Source organism: Apium graveolens, chromosome 4, assembly GCF_009905375.1.
Source record: "Apium graveolens cultivar Ventura chromosome 4, ASM990537v1, whole genome shotgun sequence".
Taxonomy (NCBI): domain Eukaryota; kingdom Viridiplantae; phylum Streptophyta; class Magnoliopsida; order Apiales; family Apiaceae; genus Apium; species Apium graveolens.
Genome location: NC_133650.1, coordinates 4,396,198 through 4,411,342, shown reverse-complemented (window position 1 = coordinate 4,411,342; position 15,145 = coordinate 4,396,198). Strand labels below are relative to the sequence as shown.

The following is a 15,145-nucleotide window of genomic DNA, read 5'->3' as shown; positions in this document are numbered from 1 at the left end:
AAGTCCAACTACAACAAATTCCAGAAAGGTGGATCTTCATCCTCTAACACCAGCAGTGGTGGGTACAAAACAGGGATGGTTGATCGAAGCACCATTAGATGCTATAACTGCAATGAGTTGGGACACTTTGCCACAGAATGTAGGAAGCCAAAGCAAGTAAGAAAGAACTCTGAAAGGGCTTATCTGGCAAAGGGAAGAAGCTGGGATGATACTGACAGTGAAGATGAAGAAGAAGGAAATCTTGCTCTTATGGCTATTGATGGAAAAGCTTCATCGTCAAGAATAGAGGTAAAACTTTCTGATGCTGAAATGGTTTATCATCTAAGAGGTAACTTAGATTGTGCACGTCGTGATAATGAACTGTTAAGTTTACAGATCACAGACCTTGAGAAAGAGGTCAATGAATTAAGACTTGTGCACATTAATCAAGACAAATTAAAAAAACAGGTATCTTTTCTAGAGAATAGAGTTGACTGTTATAGAAAACTCGAAACTATTCTCAAAGACAAGATCACTGGTCTTGAGACTAAGGTTAGAGCCTACTTCAATTCTTGTTCGAAGGCTAAAGAGTTCTACAGTAAGCAAGCTGTTAATCAAACATCTGGAATAGGTTATGATTACAATGCTGCTATTGGAGAATTAGGCATAAACTCCCCTCCTCATGTCTGTGCTAAAGGGAGGGAAGTACCACATGTGCTTAAGGGTGTTGATGAACCCCTCTATAAAGCATCAATTGCTGAACCATTTGATGCGACCTCTTCTGTTATTCAAGAAGAAATACGTGCTGAAGATCTTGCTAATGAGAAGGTTGTTTCCAAGTCAAGTGTGTCGAAAGTTCCAGTCAAAGTTGTGAAAGCAACTGAGACTAACTCAGACACACATGAGTTGGATAACAAAAATGCCATGTTTACCATGCATAAATTGCCTGCTTTTAATCACTCTCATAAAGCATGTGTTGTTTCTAATTGTATGTCTTGTGCTTTTAATATGATGTATGCTTATTTTAATGGTAAGCATGTGTCTAATGATAAGACTACTCCTCGTCAGCATGTGAATAACAAGAAACATGATAGGTGTAAGACTGCTAGTCCTTCTAAGGCTAGAAAGGAGACATTTGTGCCTAAGCTTAAACAGAAATTTGTTAAGGCTGTTTACAAGGTCAAATGTTCAGTCATTGAGGATGTTGAGACCATTAAAATTAAAAATGTTGTTTTGCCTGACAAAGGACAATTCTACAAGTGTGCCGGGCCCAACCAAGTTTGGGTTCCGAAGAAGGTCTAATCCATTTGTAGTGCAGGGCATTAAACAGGTGTAACCGGTAGTGTGGATTCTTGACAGTGGATCATCAAGACATATGACCGGAGATAGAGCCCTGCTATAAAATGTGGTTGAGAAAGCTGGCCCCCTGGTTACCTTTGGAGATAACAGCAAAGGTTTATCTGAGGGATATGGTTGTTTGCAAGCTGGGAATGTTATCATTGTAATTTTGTATATTGTGCTAGGTTATTATCAGGAAGCAGTATCTAACATATAGCACCAGTGACGAGACTTGAGAATATTACGACATATCAGACACCTGCTGCATATTACACTTGGAATTGTACTCTAGTAAGATGTGTACAAGTGTACTCCTGGTTGGTAAGTCAAAAGAGGAAGTCAATGCACCACAGTTCATGGACTTTGCAGCTGCAGATCTATTGGACTATGCAATTTCTTCTTCACAATCTCACTTCAGGTTGGTATGAACTAGTATACTGCTCAAGCAATCGTCAAGGACATGGTATGACACTCTAACAGAAGTTATAATTTTATATGAATAAGTAGAGTCGTCATATTAATAACTATCTTATCACTAAGCACAATCATATTGTTTTATATGTGCAGTGGTATATTGATTATGCAACATAACAATTAGTATCTAAAGTACTTGACAAGTATCGGTCAATGATATGTTGTTAACATTATGTTGCAGATATTTGTAAGCTTTTGACATGAATGAGAATTACTTAGACTTTACCCTAAGTGATCAATGTTTTATCAAAAACTCATTCATTTTGAAAAACAAAAATTAAACTTCTTTCTACATTAGTGATTTCTTATTTCATGTAAAATCTTTTGAAATCACTATTATAAATCATTTTCTCTCTATTACCATATGTTCTATGATACAGGTTCAGTCTCCAATGACTTTCTTTCATTGACAGTCATGAGGTTGAAAACCCACAACGTTTATCCCAGACTGTAAAGACAAACACAAAAACAGAACCAACCAACACTCTTTTACCACTAAAAGTAGTATGAATGAGCGTGAGGGAGATAGTGCCTAGTGCACCACATAAGGAAGGTTCTGTAGTCAACCCAGTAGCTCTGTCTCCTACATAGATGAGTAGTATTTAAACCGAGACAACTGCTAGCCCCCATACATCTTCTCAAAAAGATGTAATGGCTGAAAAGGCACAAAAACAGTTACTAGATTCATTCTCTCAACAGGGTGAGTCTATTGAATTTTGCCTGTCGGCCAAGGTATCCGATGTAGTGTCACCACTTCAAACATAAACAATTCGTGATGCACAAGGAGAGGTTACACACACAAAGGATGAGTTGACGGAAACAAGAGTTTCGACCATTTTAAGGTCAGATTCGATTGTTCAAGGTTCGTTAGTGGACCAATTGCCTTTACAGGTGTTAGGAGAGGATACTGGTCCAAAAGCCATATGTCAGTGGTCAGTGTCTACCTCCCCAGGCTTAAATCCCCTGGATGCATCTGCGGATAGTGGATCTGACATAGGTGCAGATCGGCAACTTGTTGACAATGATTCAGATATTACCTGATAAGTCACAAGGAAATGTCTTCACAGGCATTAGAAGGGAACTTTGATCTTTATGCTAAAATCGTTGGATCATTGTTTACCTTCCCAGAATTCAAATCTGGAACCCTAAAAGGGAAACTAGCAACTTGTAGATTATGACTCAGATTTATCTGACGAGTTTAACAAGGATGGGGATTTGTGAACTCCCATTGCACCACCTGTGACCTCCTTTAAGGATGGCTAAGGTGATTTTCCTTGCAGGTACAGCTGGATTATGGAGCTATGAGAGAAGAGTGATACACTTGTGAGAATGAGTGTAAACACGAGTGGAGAGAAGAGTGAAACACATGTGAGGTACACTAAACAGAATCACACACTCACAGTGAGGAAGAAAGAAAAACTACTTGTTATTTCTTTTCCAACCAAGTGAAATATGAGAACTCCTTCAGACGACGGCATACATTCCTTCTTTAAGGGGGAGATAAAAGCTTAAGTAATAGTTTGGAGGATTCCTCAACTAAGGGGGAGAAATAGCAGGGAGGAAGAAAAAGATCCTAAAAATGTACACTACACCACACCATTGTTGTTTCTAACTACGGATCCTATTGTACGGGAGATGTGGTAAATACAAGGTGATTTCCTAGTAAGGGAAGAAGCAGTTAGGGGAGTACCATTGGTTTTTATCTGCGGATCCTATTGTACGGGAGAGGTGGTAAAACGAAGGTGATCTTCTTTAATCAGTTGATTCTCATAGGGGGAGAAGCAAGAGATATGGGCTTCTCAACAGGAAATGTGGTTGTACAAATGAAGATGGAACTACTTGAAGATATGTTCAGTCTAGAGGAACATCTACTTGGAATCTGGAAAATGTTAAATCTCATCCAGAACTTTTCTGCTATTTACTTTGCATGTATGTTTATATCTTTTTCTTATTTGTTAGTTGAGTTATCCTCTAGGTATTTGTGTGTTATTGTCTAACAAACAAATAGGGGGAGATTGTAAGTCATATGTCATAGCCTATGTGTATATACGAGGATTCAACTCAACTCAAATAAGAATGTAATAAGTAAATAGTGGATCGACCGTCAGAGAGATCTCGCAAAGTAATATCTGTCAAAGGATTCAGAAACAAGGTTCATCTACAGACTTGAGGAGTTAATTCACTGGAAGAAGTTCAAGAATTTGATCATGCCTAAGTGATATAAATCAAGATCGTGGATTTAATCAAGTGACAGAGATCTCGTCAGGGTATCATTAATTACAAGGATTTAATCTGAAGAAAATCAAAGTGTCAAAGTCAAGACATGAAGAAACGTCACGGAAGTTAGTCACTCATGAACCAGACAGTACATCGAGTGTCAACATTGAAGTGGTGGAATTGATTCATAATTTTCAGTGATTTTCAGAAGATTTGCAGAAGAATGGTTGCTGCTCAAGACTAGAATTAATTCTCTATTAATTAATTAAGTCATCTAATTTAATTAAGAAAATAAATTATATCTGCGAAGAATAATTTATTTATTAATTGAATTAATTGATTAATTAATTCTGAATTAATTTTAGGAATTTTCAGAAGTTTAATTGGTTTAAAAACAGTCTTAAATCAGCAAGACAATTGAAAATGAACTAGCATGACAATCTGGATTGTCATACCGATTGTCATGCCAATTCATTTCAATTGTCATACCGAAAGTTACACTAGGAAGGAGATTGTCTTGCTAGTTCAACTGATTGTCATACCGATAGTCATTGTAGTTCAATCAGATTGTCTTGCTAGTACAATTGAAAGTCCTACTGAAAGTCTTGCTGAGCCAAAGAGATTGTCCTACCGATTGTCATTGCAGTTCAAGTAATTTTGTTGGATTGCATACAAAAAGAAAAAGAAGCAGAAGACATTCACACACTGAAAAAATACAAGAACACAGCAGCCGCCTAAGAAATATTTCATTGTTCTCTGCTGAAATTCAAAGATCAATTTCTAGATTGCAAAGTTAAATCCAATCAACTAGAAATCTTTATCTTGTTCTTGTGTAACAATCTAGCGGATCAAAATCCCTAGAACTTAATCTCAAATCGCGTTTAGCATTTGATTCTAATTATTGCAAAAATAGAAAAAGTTCATGTCGAATTTATTCTAGATTTGTGATAATTGATTTGAGATTAATACCTTGTAATCGATACAGTTGTTGTAACACCTTTCAAGTTTAATAATATTTTTATTTAACTTGAATTTTGTTTCACATTTTTTATTCCGCATTTATTCGATTATTTGGTACTGTTTGTATTCAACCCCCCCTTCTACAAACACATTGGGACCTAACATCTATGATGTATTAAATCTGTTTGATATGAAAACTTATATATATCGACAATAGTTCAGCTATAGACCTGGTTAAAAATCCTATCTTCCACGATAAAATCAAACACATAAATATACGGTATCATTTCATCCGCGAATGTGTGAAACGTGAGGAGATAATTATGAAGTATATCAGTGGTGAGAAACAACGTGCAGATATCTTCACAAGGGCGTTGCCGACAATAAAGTTTGAGAAAATGCGCAAGCTGTTGGGCGTCAAAGATCTTGTTAGACAAGTTTAAGATTTTGTTTAGGTTTTTCAATAATCATGTACCAGATTATAAGTTTTCTTATTATGTATTTTCTCTTATATATTGTACTCATTTGCAATAATAAAAGAAAAGTCATTTTGACAAGCAATTCTGCGTGTTTTGTTCTCTAGAGTAATTGTCCAATGCATTTCCCAGTAATTCGATTCAGCACATTACATATTAAGTAGCTTGACATGCTGCAGCGGTGGCCGCCATAAACTCTGCCTAACAAGTTGATAGAGCAACAAAACGTTATTTTTGAGAAACCTATGTGATCACACTATCATTTATATAAAAAGACATACCTTCAATACTTCGCATGTCGTTCAAATGTCCAACTAGATCACTATCCATAAAATCAGTTAAAATGTTGTTCCCTCCTCCCTTCGAATATATGAGCCCGGAGTGAATAGTATCCTTCACGTACCTCGTGATTATTTTTACTGCACTCAAATGAAATTTTCTTGGATGTTCCATATATCGGCTAACTATACCCACGACATAGGCAGTATCTGGCCAAGTTTGAACCAAATAGCGTAAGCCCCAACTATACTTCTGAACTTTATTGCATCCACTGTATCCCCACCTTCATCCTTGTTGATTTGCTCCTTCGAGTCCATTGGATACTTAGTAGGATTACAGTCACTCATCCCCAGTTTTTTCAAGTATTTTCTTTGCATATTCAGCTTGTTTGAACTCGATGTACCCAACACCTTACTCTACCTCTATTCCCAGGTAATAACTCAACTTGCCCAGATCAGTCATTTCAAAGATTTGGCACATTTGTTTATTGAAATCTTCAATCATGTGCACATTGGAACCAGTGACCAACAAGTCGTTAACATATACAATAATTATTTAAGTAGTCGTCTCATTCCTTCTTTGTGTAGACGACATGTTCATGTGGTCAACGAGTGAACCGATACCCTATTCGATAGACATGTTGTCCATGTCACCAAATTGTTCCATGGTAGACGTAATCTGTAAAAACCTTTGAGGTACTGCACGTAACATTTTTTTCACCACACATTATTCATCAATTATTTCTCTCAGAGCCCGTATATTGGTGACAAGTCCCTTCAATTTCATATAAAAGTTGTCGAGTTGCTCATTCTCTTTCATGTTCAATGACTCAAACTGCGCTTTAAAGTCTGAATCCTGGCTTTCTTTACAAGATCTGCTACTTGGCACAAAGACTTGATCGTCTCCCAAGCCTCTTTTGTTGTTATTTTCTCTGCGAACGACAACAACACATCTTCACGTATGCCCTGGTAAATCATGATCAAGGCTACCTTATCTGTTTTCTCATCAACAGGTGCTTCTGGATCTGTCTGATCAACAACGTACCACACCCCTTGAGCTTGCATAAAGACTCGCATCTTCATAGACCAGGCCATGTAGTTGCCTCTAGTTAATATCAGATAATTCAACCCAAAAAATCCTCCCTTCACGTTGTTCATCGTTGATGTTGTCGCCATTCACTGAGAATTAATTCCTCATTCTGATACCAAGTATAAAATAATAATACGTCTATGATATATTAAACCTATTTGTTATAAAAATTGATAGAATAAATCATACAAATTTACTTGCCAAAATGACTTTTCTTTTCTTATTGTAAAGAGTAAATATGTAAGAGAAAAATATATACTAAGAAAATCTATAATGTAGGACATAATAATTGAAAACCCAAACAAAATTAATCATTATCAATTATTCAAACTATGATATTAACTAACTTGGTTTAAGATTATTTATGACTGCATATTTATGACTGCACTAGTAACTTGGGATTGCATGATTGCATGTTTATGACATTAACCTGTATATTAGTAACTGGAAAATACAAAATATTTAATCACGGGAATGGTTAATAATATTCAGATTGATAAATAATAAGAAAAATAATGAGATTAAGATTAGACCGACATAGCTCATGACAATCTGCAATTTTTGAAGAAAAAGTTGGCATGCTGACAGCTATGTGATCGCCTCCTTTTTACTTTCGCTTCTCTCCTCGAACGGGCACTTCAATTATTAAATAAACAAGCTACTATTACTATTAAAAATCTTCTTATATAGGGTGGTCACATTTCATTTTTGTTGAAAAAATTCTAGCCTTTCTATTTTATTTATAAATCTGGAGCAACATCCTTTTTTGGCTCATGAAACTTGACTATGCTATTTTTTTAGTTTGTATAAAATAAATAGGTATAAAATTGTCCGCAATGGTTGACTCAGTTGGTTAAAGAGGGGATAACTATCCTCTTGATCACAGGTTCGAATCCATGGGAGGAGAATTTATGATTATGCCTCATGAGTCAGAGTCTATCGCTTAAATGCGGTTTAACTTGGTTCACGTGATTTGCAGGCTATTACGTGAGTCCGTAGGGTTTATCCAATGTGCACACAAAGGGTAGCGACTGCGGGTTAGCTACGATAAAAAAAATGTATAAAATTGCATGGTACATGTAAGTTAAGGCTCACACGGCTCATTAAATCGGTTCATTTAGCTAAACAAGTCAGCTCGACTCGACGCGTGAAATTAAACGAGTCGAATTCAGATAGAGTTTTAGACTCAATTAGTTAAACGTGCCGGTTTGACTCAACTCGATTAATTCCAACTTAGATTATACTCGGCTCGCTCGACTCGAATTACAGTCAAACATGGATGCTTGATATATATATTGCTTACTCCATGGGTGCATGCCAGGTTAATGAACATTTTACAGGATATTTCATAATGATCAAGTTTTCTAAGCCTTATTTGAGAATAATCCAATTTTTACTTTAAATGTAAAAAAAAAACTTAAATTCATTACATAATCCACAAAAAAAAAGCTCAATATCTTCAAAATTCATGAGTTGATACATTTTCTAAAACAGGATATTAGATAGCGGAAAGTTAAAACATAGCACGTGGGCAAGCTCCAAAAAAGTACAGAAATACAGACTAGAAAGTTTAGTAGCACTATTATCCCTCCCTCTATTATTCTATATTCTCATTCTATGTAGGTGTAATTATTAATGACTAATTATTAAAATAGAATAAATATAGGAATTTCAATAAATATAGTAGTTGGAGAATAAAATCTTATGGAAGTTCATTTGTTATGTTAGACTCAATGTACTTTCTAATCTTATGGAATAATCATGATTAGTGATCAGCTGTGACAGTGGAATGATATGAAAAGTGTACATAATTATCATCTGAATTTTAAAAGTTAGTTGCAGAAACACAATTATTTGACTGCACAAAAGTTAAAACTGTAAGTAACTTTTGTTTGTCACAAGTTTGTTAAAAATGATTACTCACAAGTCACATACTCCTGGAAATATTGGAGCCAGGTTGACCGGATTCAAACAGTTCACGAATAATTTGACTCGTATATGAATCAAACTCGAACATTCTACGAATAACTTGACTCGTTTATGATAATGGAATAGAGGCGGGTTATACGTTCCACTATGCGACCGCCTGAAAGGTAAGAAAGAGATGTTACGAATAACTTGACTCATTTATGGTTTTACGGGTTTTCTAATGTGTGCTCAAGGACACACAATAAGCACTAACTCCTATGAGTTTGGTATATTTTGATTGGTCCTCTAATCATAAATATTGATGGACCCCTGCATTTACAACAACTCCACTAATAAAAATGCACTATAAGTTAGTGATTATTGTGTGCTCGTGGGCACACATTAGAAACACCGATGATTTTATTAGTTACAAGTTATGACTATGATTTTTGGATTTTTTTTAAATAATTATCTACATGATTATGAGTGCGCTGTAATCTGTAAAGCCTGAGAATGTATCCGGGAATGTTGCTGAACCACCTTTTTTGATGTACTTTTATCCTTCTACATATGTACATACGATTTATAGATGTGTAGATACCTGTGTTATATATAATAAGCTTGATCATGCCTATTCCAAGAATATAACTCATATCTGACATTCTCTCTCTCACACACTATATAAACTGATCTGTCTGTCTGTACAAGTGAGTGTGCATTGGGAACTGAAGAGAGATGGAGATGTCTTCAGATCAGAAAGAAGAACTGCAGCATCAACAGCTGCAAGAACCACCAAAGAAACATAAGGGTGGCCTTATTACTATGCCATTTATAATTGGTAAGTTTATAACTTGAAAGTGAGTTTGTTTTGCTTATTCAAGAACTTGTTGATCTCCCTCCCTCCCTCCCTCCCTCCTCTCTCTCTCTCTCTCTCTCTCCCTCTCTCCCTCCCTCCCTCTCTATCTCTCTCATGTGTGAGTGTGTAGTATGCATCAGGGGGATATTTGATATTTTGGTTGGTGAAATAAGTGATGTGAATTGATAAATTTAATGCAGCAAATGAGGCATTTGAAAGAGTTGCAAGCTATGGACTACTGCCAAATATGATACTGTATTTTATAATGGATTATGGGATGAGTTTAACAAAAGGCCAGAACATACTCTATCTTTGGAATGCAGCTACTAATTTCACACCTTTGTTTGGTGCTTTTATATCTGATTCTTATCTTGGTCGATTCCTCACTATTGCCCTTGGCTCTATTTCCAGTCTCATGGTAAGTTCTCAATTCTGTTATTTTGTTTATTTGCATTTCAATATTGCCACCTCTGTTTTTATGGGTTTTCAAGATCCTGATCAAAAGATATATGTAGCCTTATTACATACACTAGATTTTTTAGTATGTGAGTGAGGACTCTATGACTTAGGGTCATGAGAGGAGGGGGAGGACCGGAGGAGTCTTGACACTAGGCTATCAACGAATCCTATATGACGATTTTGTTTGGTTGCAAACAGTTTTTATGGGGAGGGGGAAGACCGGAGGAGTCTTGACACTAGGCTATCAACGAATCCTATATGACGATTTTGTTTCGTTGCAAACAGTTTTTATGGGGAGGGGGAAGACCGGAGGAGTCTTGACACTAGGCTATCAACGAATCCTCTATGACAATTTTGTTTGGTTGCAACAGTCTTTATCAAGAGTTTTATTTTAAGTATCTATCTGTGTTTTAACTTTGGAAATTAGGAAACTAAACAATATGTATCTGTAAAATAGATGAGATGATAGCCAACGAGTGATATACTAATACACTATTCTATCAAGTTCTATTTGTTAGTGTATAACTTATTTGTAATATTACAGGGGATGATACTTCTATGGCTAACAGCAATGATTCCAGAAGCAAGGCCAGGCACATGTGATCCCAGAACACCTCAATTGTGCAAATCTGCTTCCTCATTCCAGCACTTTCTCTTGTACGCGTCGTTTGGTTTAATCTCCATTGGAGCAGGAGGGATTAGGCCATGTTCACTAGCATTTGGAGCTGATCAATTGGACAGAAGAGACAATCCCAAGAATGAAAGAGTCCTTGAACGCTTCTTTAATTGGTATTATGCTTCTGCCTCTCTATCGGTTGTGATTGCTTTAACAGGCATTGTCTATATTCAAGATCACGCGGGATGGAAAGTGGGATTTGGAGTTCCTGCAATTCTAATGTTCTTATCAGCCACTCTGTTCCTCCTTGCATCTTCTTTGTATATCAAACAGACAGTTAAAATGAGCTTGTTCACGAGCTTCTTACAAGTGATTAGAGTTTCTTATAAGAATAGAAAACTAGCTCTCCCACCTCATGATTCTGATGGATGGTATCATCATCAGAAGGACTCGATCCATTATGTGCCTACTGACAAAATAAGGTACTATAATCATGTTCTATTAGGTTCTTGAATATTATGCGTCAAACTACATATTGGTAGCCGTTAACAAATGATTTTAACTATCCACTGATCCCCGTTAACTTTTAGGTTCTTGAATAAAGCTTGCATCATTAGGAAGCCCGAGGACATAACCTCGGATGGAGTAGCTACAAACCCATGGACTCTTTGCACGGTTGATCAAGTCGAAGAGTTAAAAATATTAATCAGAGTCTTGCCTCTATGGTCTTCAGGGATTATGATGTCGATAAATATAAGCCAAAGTTCATTTCAGCTTCTCCAAGCCAAGTCCATGAAGAGGCACCTTATTGGAGGCTTTGAAGTTCCAGCAGGCTCATTTGGCCTATTTACTGTCATCTCATTATTCGTATGGATTGTGATATACGATCGTGCTGTTCTTCCATTAGCATCAAAGATCAGAGGAAAGCCGGTTTATCTTGGTGTAAAATTAAGAATGGGGATCGGGCTATTCTTCTCATTACTAGGGATGATTGCTTCAGCAATCATAGAGCATGTCCGACGAAAAAAGGCCATTGAACAAGGGTTGCTAAACAATCCAATGGGACTAGTCAACATGTCTGCATATTGGCTTGTAATACAACATGTGTTCAATGGATTAGCCGAGGCGTTCAATGCAATAGGCCAAACCGAGTTTTACTACTCTGAGTTCCCCAAGAGCATGTCTAGCATTGCCTCGTGTATGTTCGGAGTAGGAATGGGGGTTGCAAATCTGCTAGCAAGTCTGATTCTGAGCACAGTTGATGATATAACCAGCAGAGGAGGAAAAGAAAGCTGGACCTCAACAAACATAAACAAAGGCCATTATGAGAGTTACTATTGGCTACTTGCAATTATGACTACTGTAAATCTTGTGTATTTTGCTGTCTGCAGCTGGGCTTATGGACCTGTTGTTGAAAGATTGAATGGTGTTGGAACTGAGACTAGTAATGGTATAGGAAAAGAGCTAATGAAGCAAAGTTCAAGAGTGAAAGATGAAACTGCAGAAAAAGGTGAAGAATTGTTTAAGTCTAGACTTTTAGTAGCTTGAAGTTGTTGCTTCTGCTGCAGAATGCTTGTTTGTTTATTGTATTGAATGTATAACTGGATAGTGTTCTATACTGTTGTATAGATTGTGACTTATAGGTTTTTGGGTTTTTCATTTCTTATGTATCAAATATACATAAATCATGTATCAAATTGTAGATTGTGCTTCATTTTTATGAAAAAAGAATGAAAAAAAAGAGAGAGAAGATATTCATATTGTGCTTGCAATTTTTGGTGCAAAATTTTGTATGTTTGATTTGTTAGAATTATAATATAAAATCTTGAAAGCGCCTTCCTCTCGCACCTTAACTTTCTCTAATATTAAGGTTCTTATTGTATAGGTTCTTAACAGTGTATCGTATCTGAACTCAAGGTATCAGAACTCAGCATAACAGGTGACTCTGATTCAATCTATTTCATCACTAGGAGACAAATTAATGTTCAAAAATGGGCACCATGATTCACTCTTGGACTCATAAATAAGCTTTTAATTAACTAACTTATTTATATCTTATAATAGTGATTTTGACATTTATATAAAGAATATCTTACAATTTAGAAAACCCTAATTGACATGAAACGAGCTAATGTGAAGGGGGCAAAATAACATTATTGTTCTCGAGTTCCATTATATGATATGAGCTAAACTAGAAACTTGATAAAATCAAAACTTACCAATGTCAGCTCAATAAATTAAGTTGAGTTCCATTATTCTTAATTGGAATCCAAATATTTAATAAATTGAGATCAAATAGTTATTAAACTATCTCACTTACACACACATTTGATAATGAAAAACAAATTTGTATATATTTTCGATAAATACCTTACAAAAGATAAGTGATGGTGTGACTATAATGTGAATGTCTTCTTTTTCTTTGTCTTTTAACATGAAAAACAAATTTATATTTATTTTCGATGAATGTATAGTATATATAATATAATAATGGGAATGATGTATATTTTGGTTCAAAGGTTAATCCCGTATTTTGATTATTAAAAAAAATTGGTGTCATATACATGCTAAACTACTTAATATAGTTTCCTTATCCGCCGCTGTACGACCCACATTTATTATACTAAACAACAAACTACGATCACGTCTTCTTCCAAATTCTTTATTATTTTAACTAGCTTTACAACCCGTGTGATGCACGGGTTTTCATTAATATATTGGGCAATTTATAAATAATAATATAAATATTTGTTGCTGGTGTGGTTCAAATCTGAGATGTTTAGTATTCCCTCCGTCCCTAAAAACGTTTCCTATTTGTGTTGGACACGTTTGCCAATGCACACTTTTGATTGTTAATATCTTTAAATTCGTATTAGTATTAAATATAAAAATTTCACTGTATTAAAGTACTGATAAATACGAATCCAACGAGATCACTCATGACTATATTTGATATTATAGATTAGACGTAAATTAGTAGTCAATCGCTTATCGTGAACAGTACTGAAAGTCAAATTAGGCAACGTTTAACGAGACGGAGGGAGTAGTGTATAAAATAATAATATAAATATTTGTTGTTGGCGAGTTTCGAACTTGAGAGTTTGAGTAATGTATGTTCTTTTAGTATTTGAATCTAACGGTTCTGATCACTTGATTAAAACGATCTGACGGTCATAAATGGGGATAGTCAAACCAACAATAAAAAGGTATACCAAATTATACCATATTCCAGTTATTATAATATAATACTCCCTCCGTCCCACCAGATTATTTACGTTATTTTTGTGCACGCTTTTCAATGATCGTTTAAAGTATACTTTCATAATATTTTTTTTAAAAAAATTCTGAAAAAAGTTTCATGTTTAAACTTTTATTCAAAAAAAAAATTTAAGAAAAAATATTATGAAACTATATTTTATTGAAACCTCGAAATACGTGCAAATAGTGTACGTAAACTATTCAGCGGGACGGAGAGAGTATAGATTATAAATCTACAATTATTATATATTTATATAAATATTTTAAAATTAATATATTATTAAATAAATAAAATTTAAAATTTATTTAAATATTAACAAAATCCGTGTCTGTTGAGTAAGAGTGGAACACCGGCCAGCTCATCTAAAATCTTAAGTTATTAAAGGAAGGCTCCAATAGGATCATATATTTAACGGTGTCATCGCACATATTTAAGCTAGTATGTTATAAAAGATAAGATGACTTAAAACGTGAATGACTTCCTTTTTGCTATTTTTGTCACTTCCGAATTTGTGACTTGGGAGAGTATCTAAAGTTCAAGAAACAGAAACGTTTTAACAAAATTTGTTTCTAACTAAATATAGCACTGAATTTTATTGATATAAAAATAAAAGAAAAACACTTATTTATATGTATATATTATCATATTAAACTACATGCCTAAGCAAAAATATTCAGATGTTTAATCTGAATATATTCGTATCTTTTGCCTGTAGATGTTAAAAAATATTTACTAATTTCTAAAATTAATAATGATTTATGAGATATTATGTCTAGGTTAAATTTGAATTAAAAAAAAATAAACAAATAAGACAAGAGTGGCTCTAAAAAGAATTTTAGATGCAAGAGTGATTTAATTCTAAGACCTCCATCTGTTATCTACCAACCATATGTAATACTTCAGAAATAAATACATTTTTTAACTTGTAGGTTACCTGCCAAAATTAACTATGAATTATGTAATTTTCAAATTTCTAATAATTAACAGAGTATTGCTAGGTAATCTAAAATTAGTATCAAAATAGCTACAAACTGACGTGTAGAAATTTAATTTGTTGACACATATAAATGCATATCGTATTATTGTGAGAAAAATTACAGTTTATAAAATATTTAGAAATTTGTTTTGTAATAATATTTGAGGTTCAACATTTTCCAAAGTAACATGTATCTAAAATTTTCCCACCGTCACTTGTATTTATAGTTTCTTGTTTGTACTCATTGTGAACCAGTGTA

General features: G+C 34.7%; 1 protein-coding gene across 1 annotated transcript; it reads left to right on the top strand.

Annotated features, from left to right (window-relative positions):
• The first annotated feature begins 9,266 nt into the window (after positions 1-9,266).
• LOC141717530 (protein NRT1/ PTR FAMILY 1.2-like) lies at positions 9,267-12,423 on the top strand. The gene is made up of 4 exons (XM_074519650.1): positions 9,267-9,558; positions 9,777-9,994; positions 10,580-11,133; positions 11,242-12,423. The coding sequence occupies exons 1-4, from the start codon at positions 9,456-9,458 to the stop codon at positions 12,197-12,199; spliced, it is 1,833 nt and encodes a 610-aa protein (XP_074375751.1). The 5' UTR covers positions 9,267-9,455; the 3' UTR covers positions 12,200-12,423.
• The last annotated feature ends 2,722 nt before the right edge of the window (positions 12,424-15,145 follow it).

What these genes read in the sequence shown, in the direction of transcription:
- LOC141717530 (XM_074519650.1), top strand. Translation starts at nt 9,456, where the DNA reads ATGGAGATGTCTTCAGATCAGAAAGAAGAACTGCAGCATCAACAGCTG. An exon ending in GCTCTATTTCCAGTCTCATG is followed by an intron (nt 9,995 to 10,579) that starts GTAAGTTCTCAA and finishes GTAATATTACAG; the next exon opens with GGGATGATACTTCTATGGCT. An exon ending in GTGCCTACTGACAAAATAAG is followed by an intron (nt 11,134 to 11,241) that starts GTACTATAATCA and finishes GTTAACTTTTAG; the next exon opens with GTTCTTGAATAAAGCTTGCA.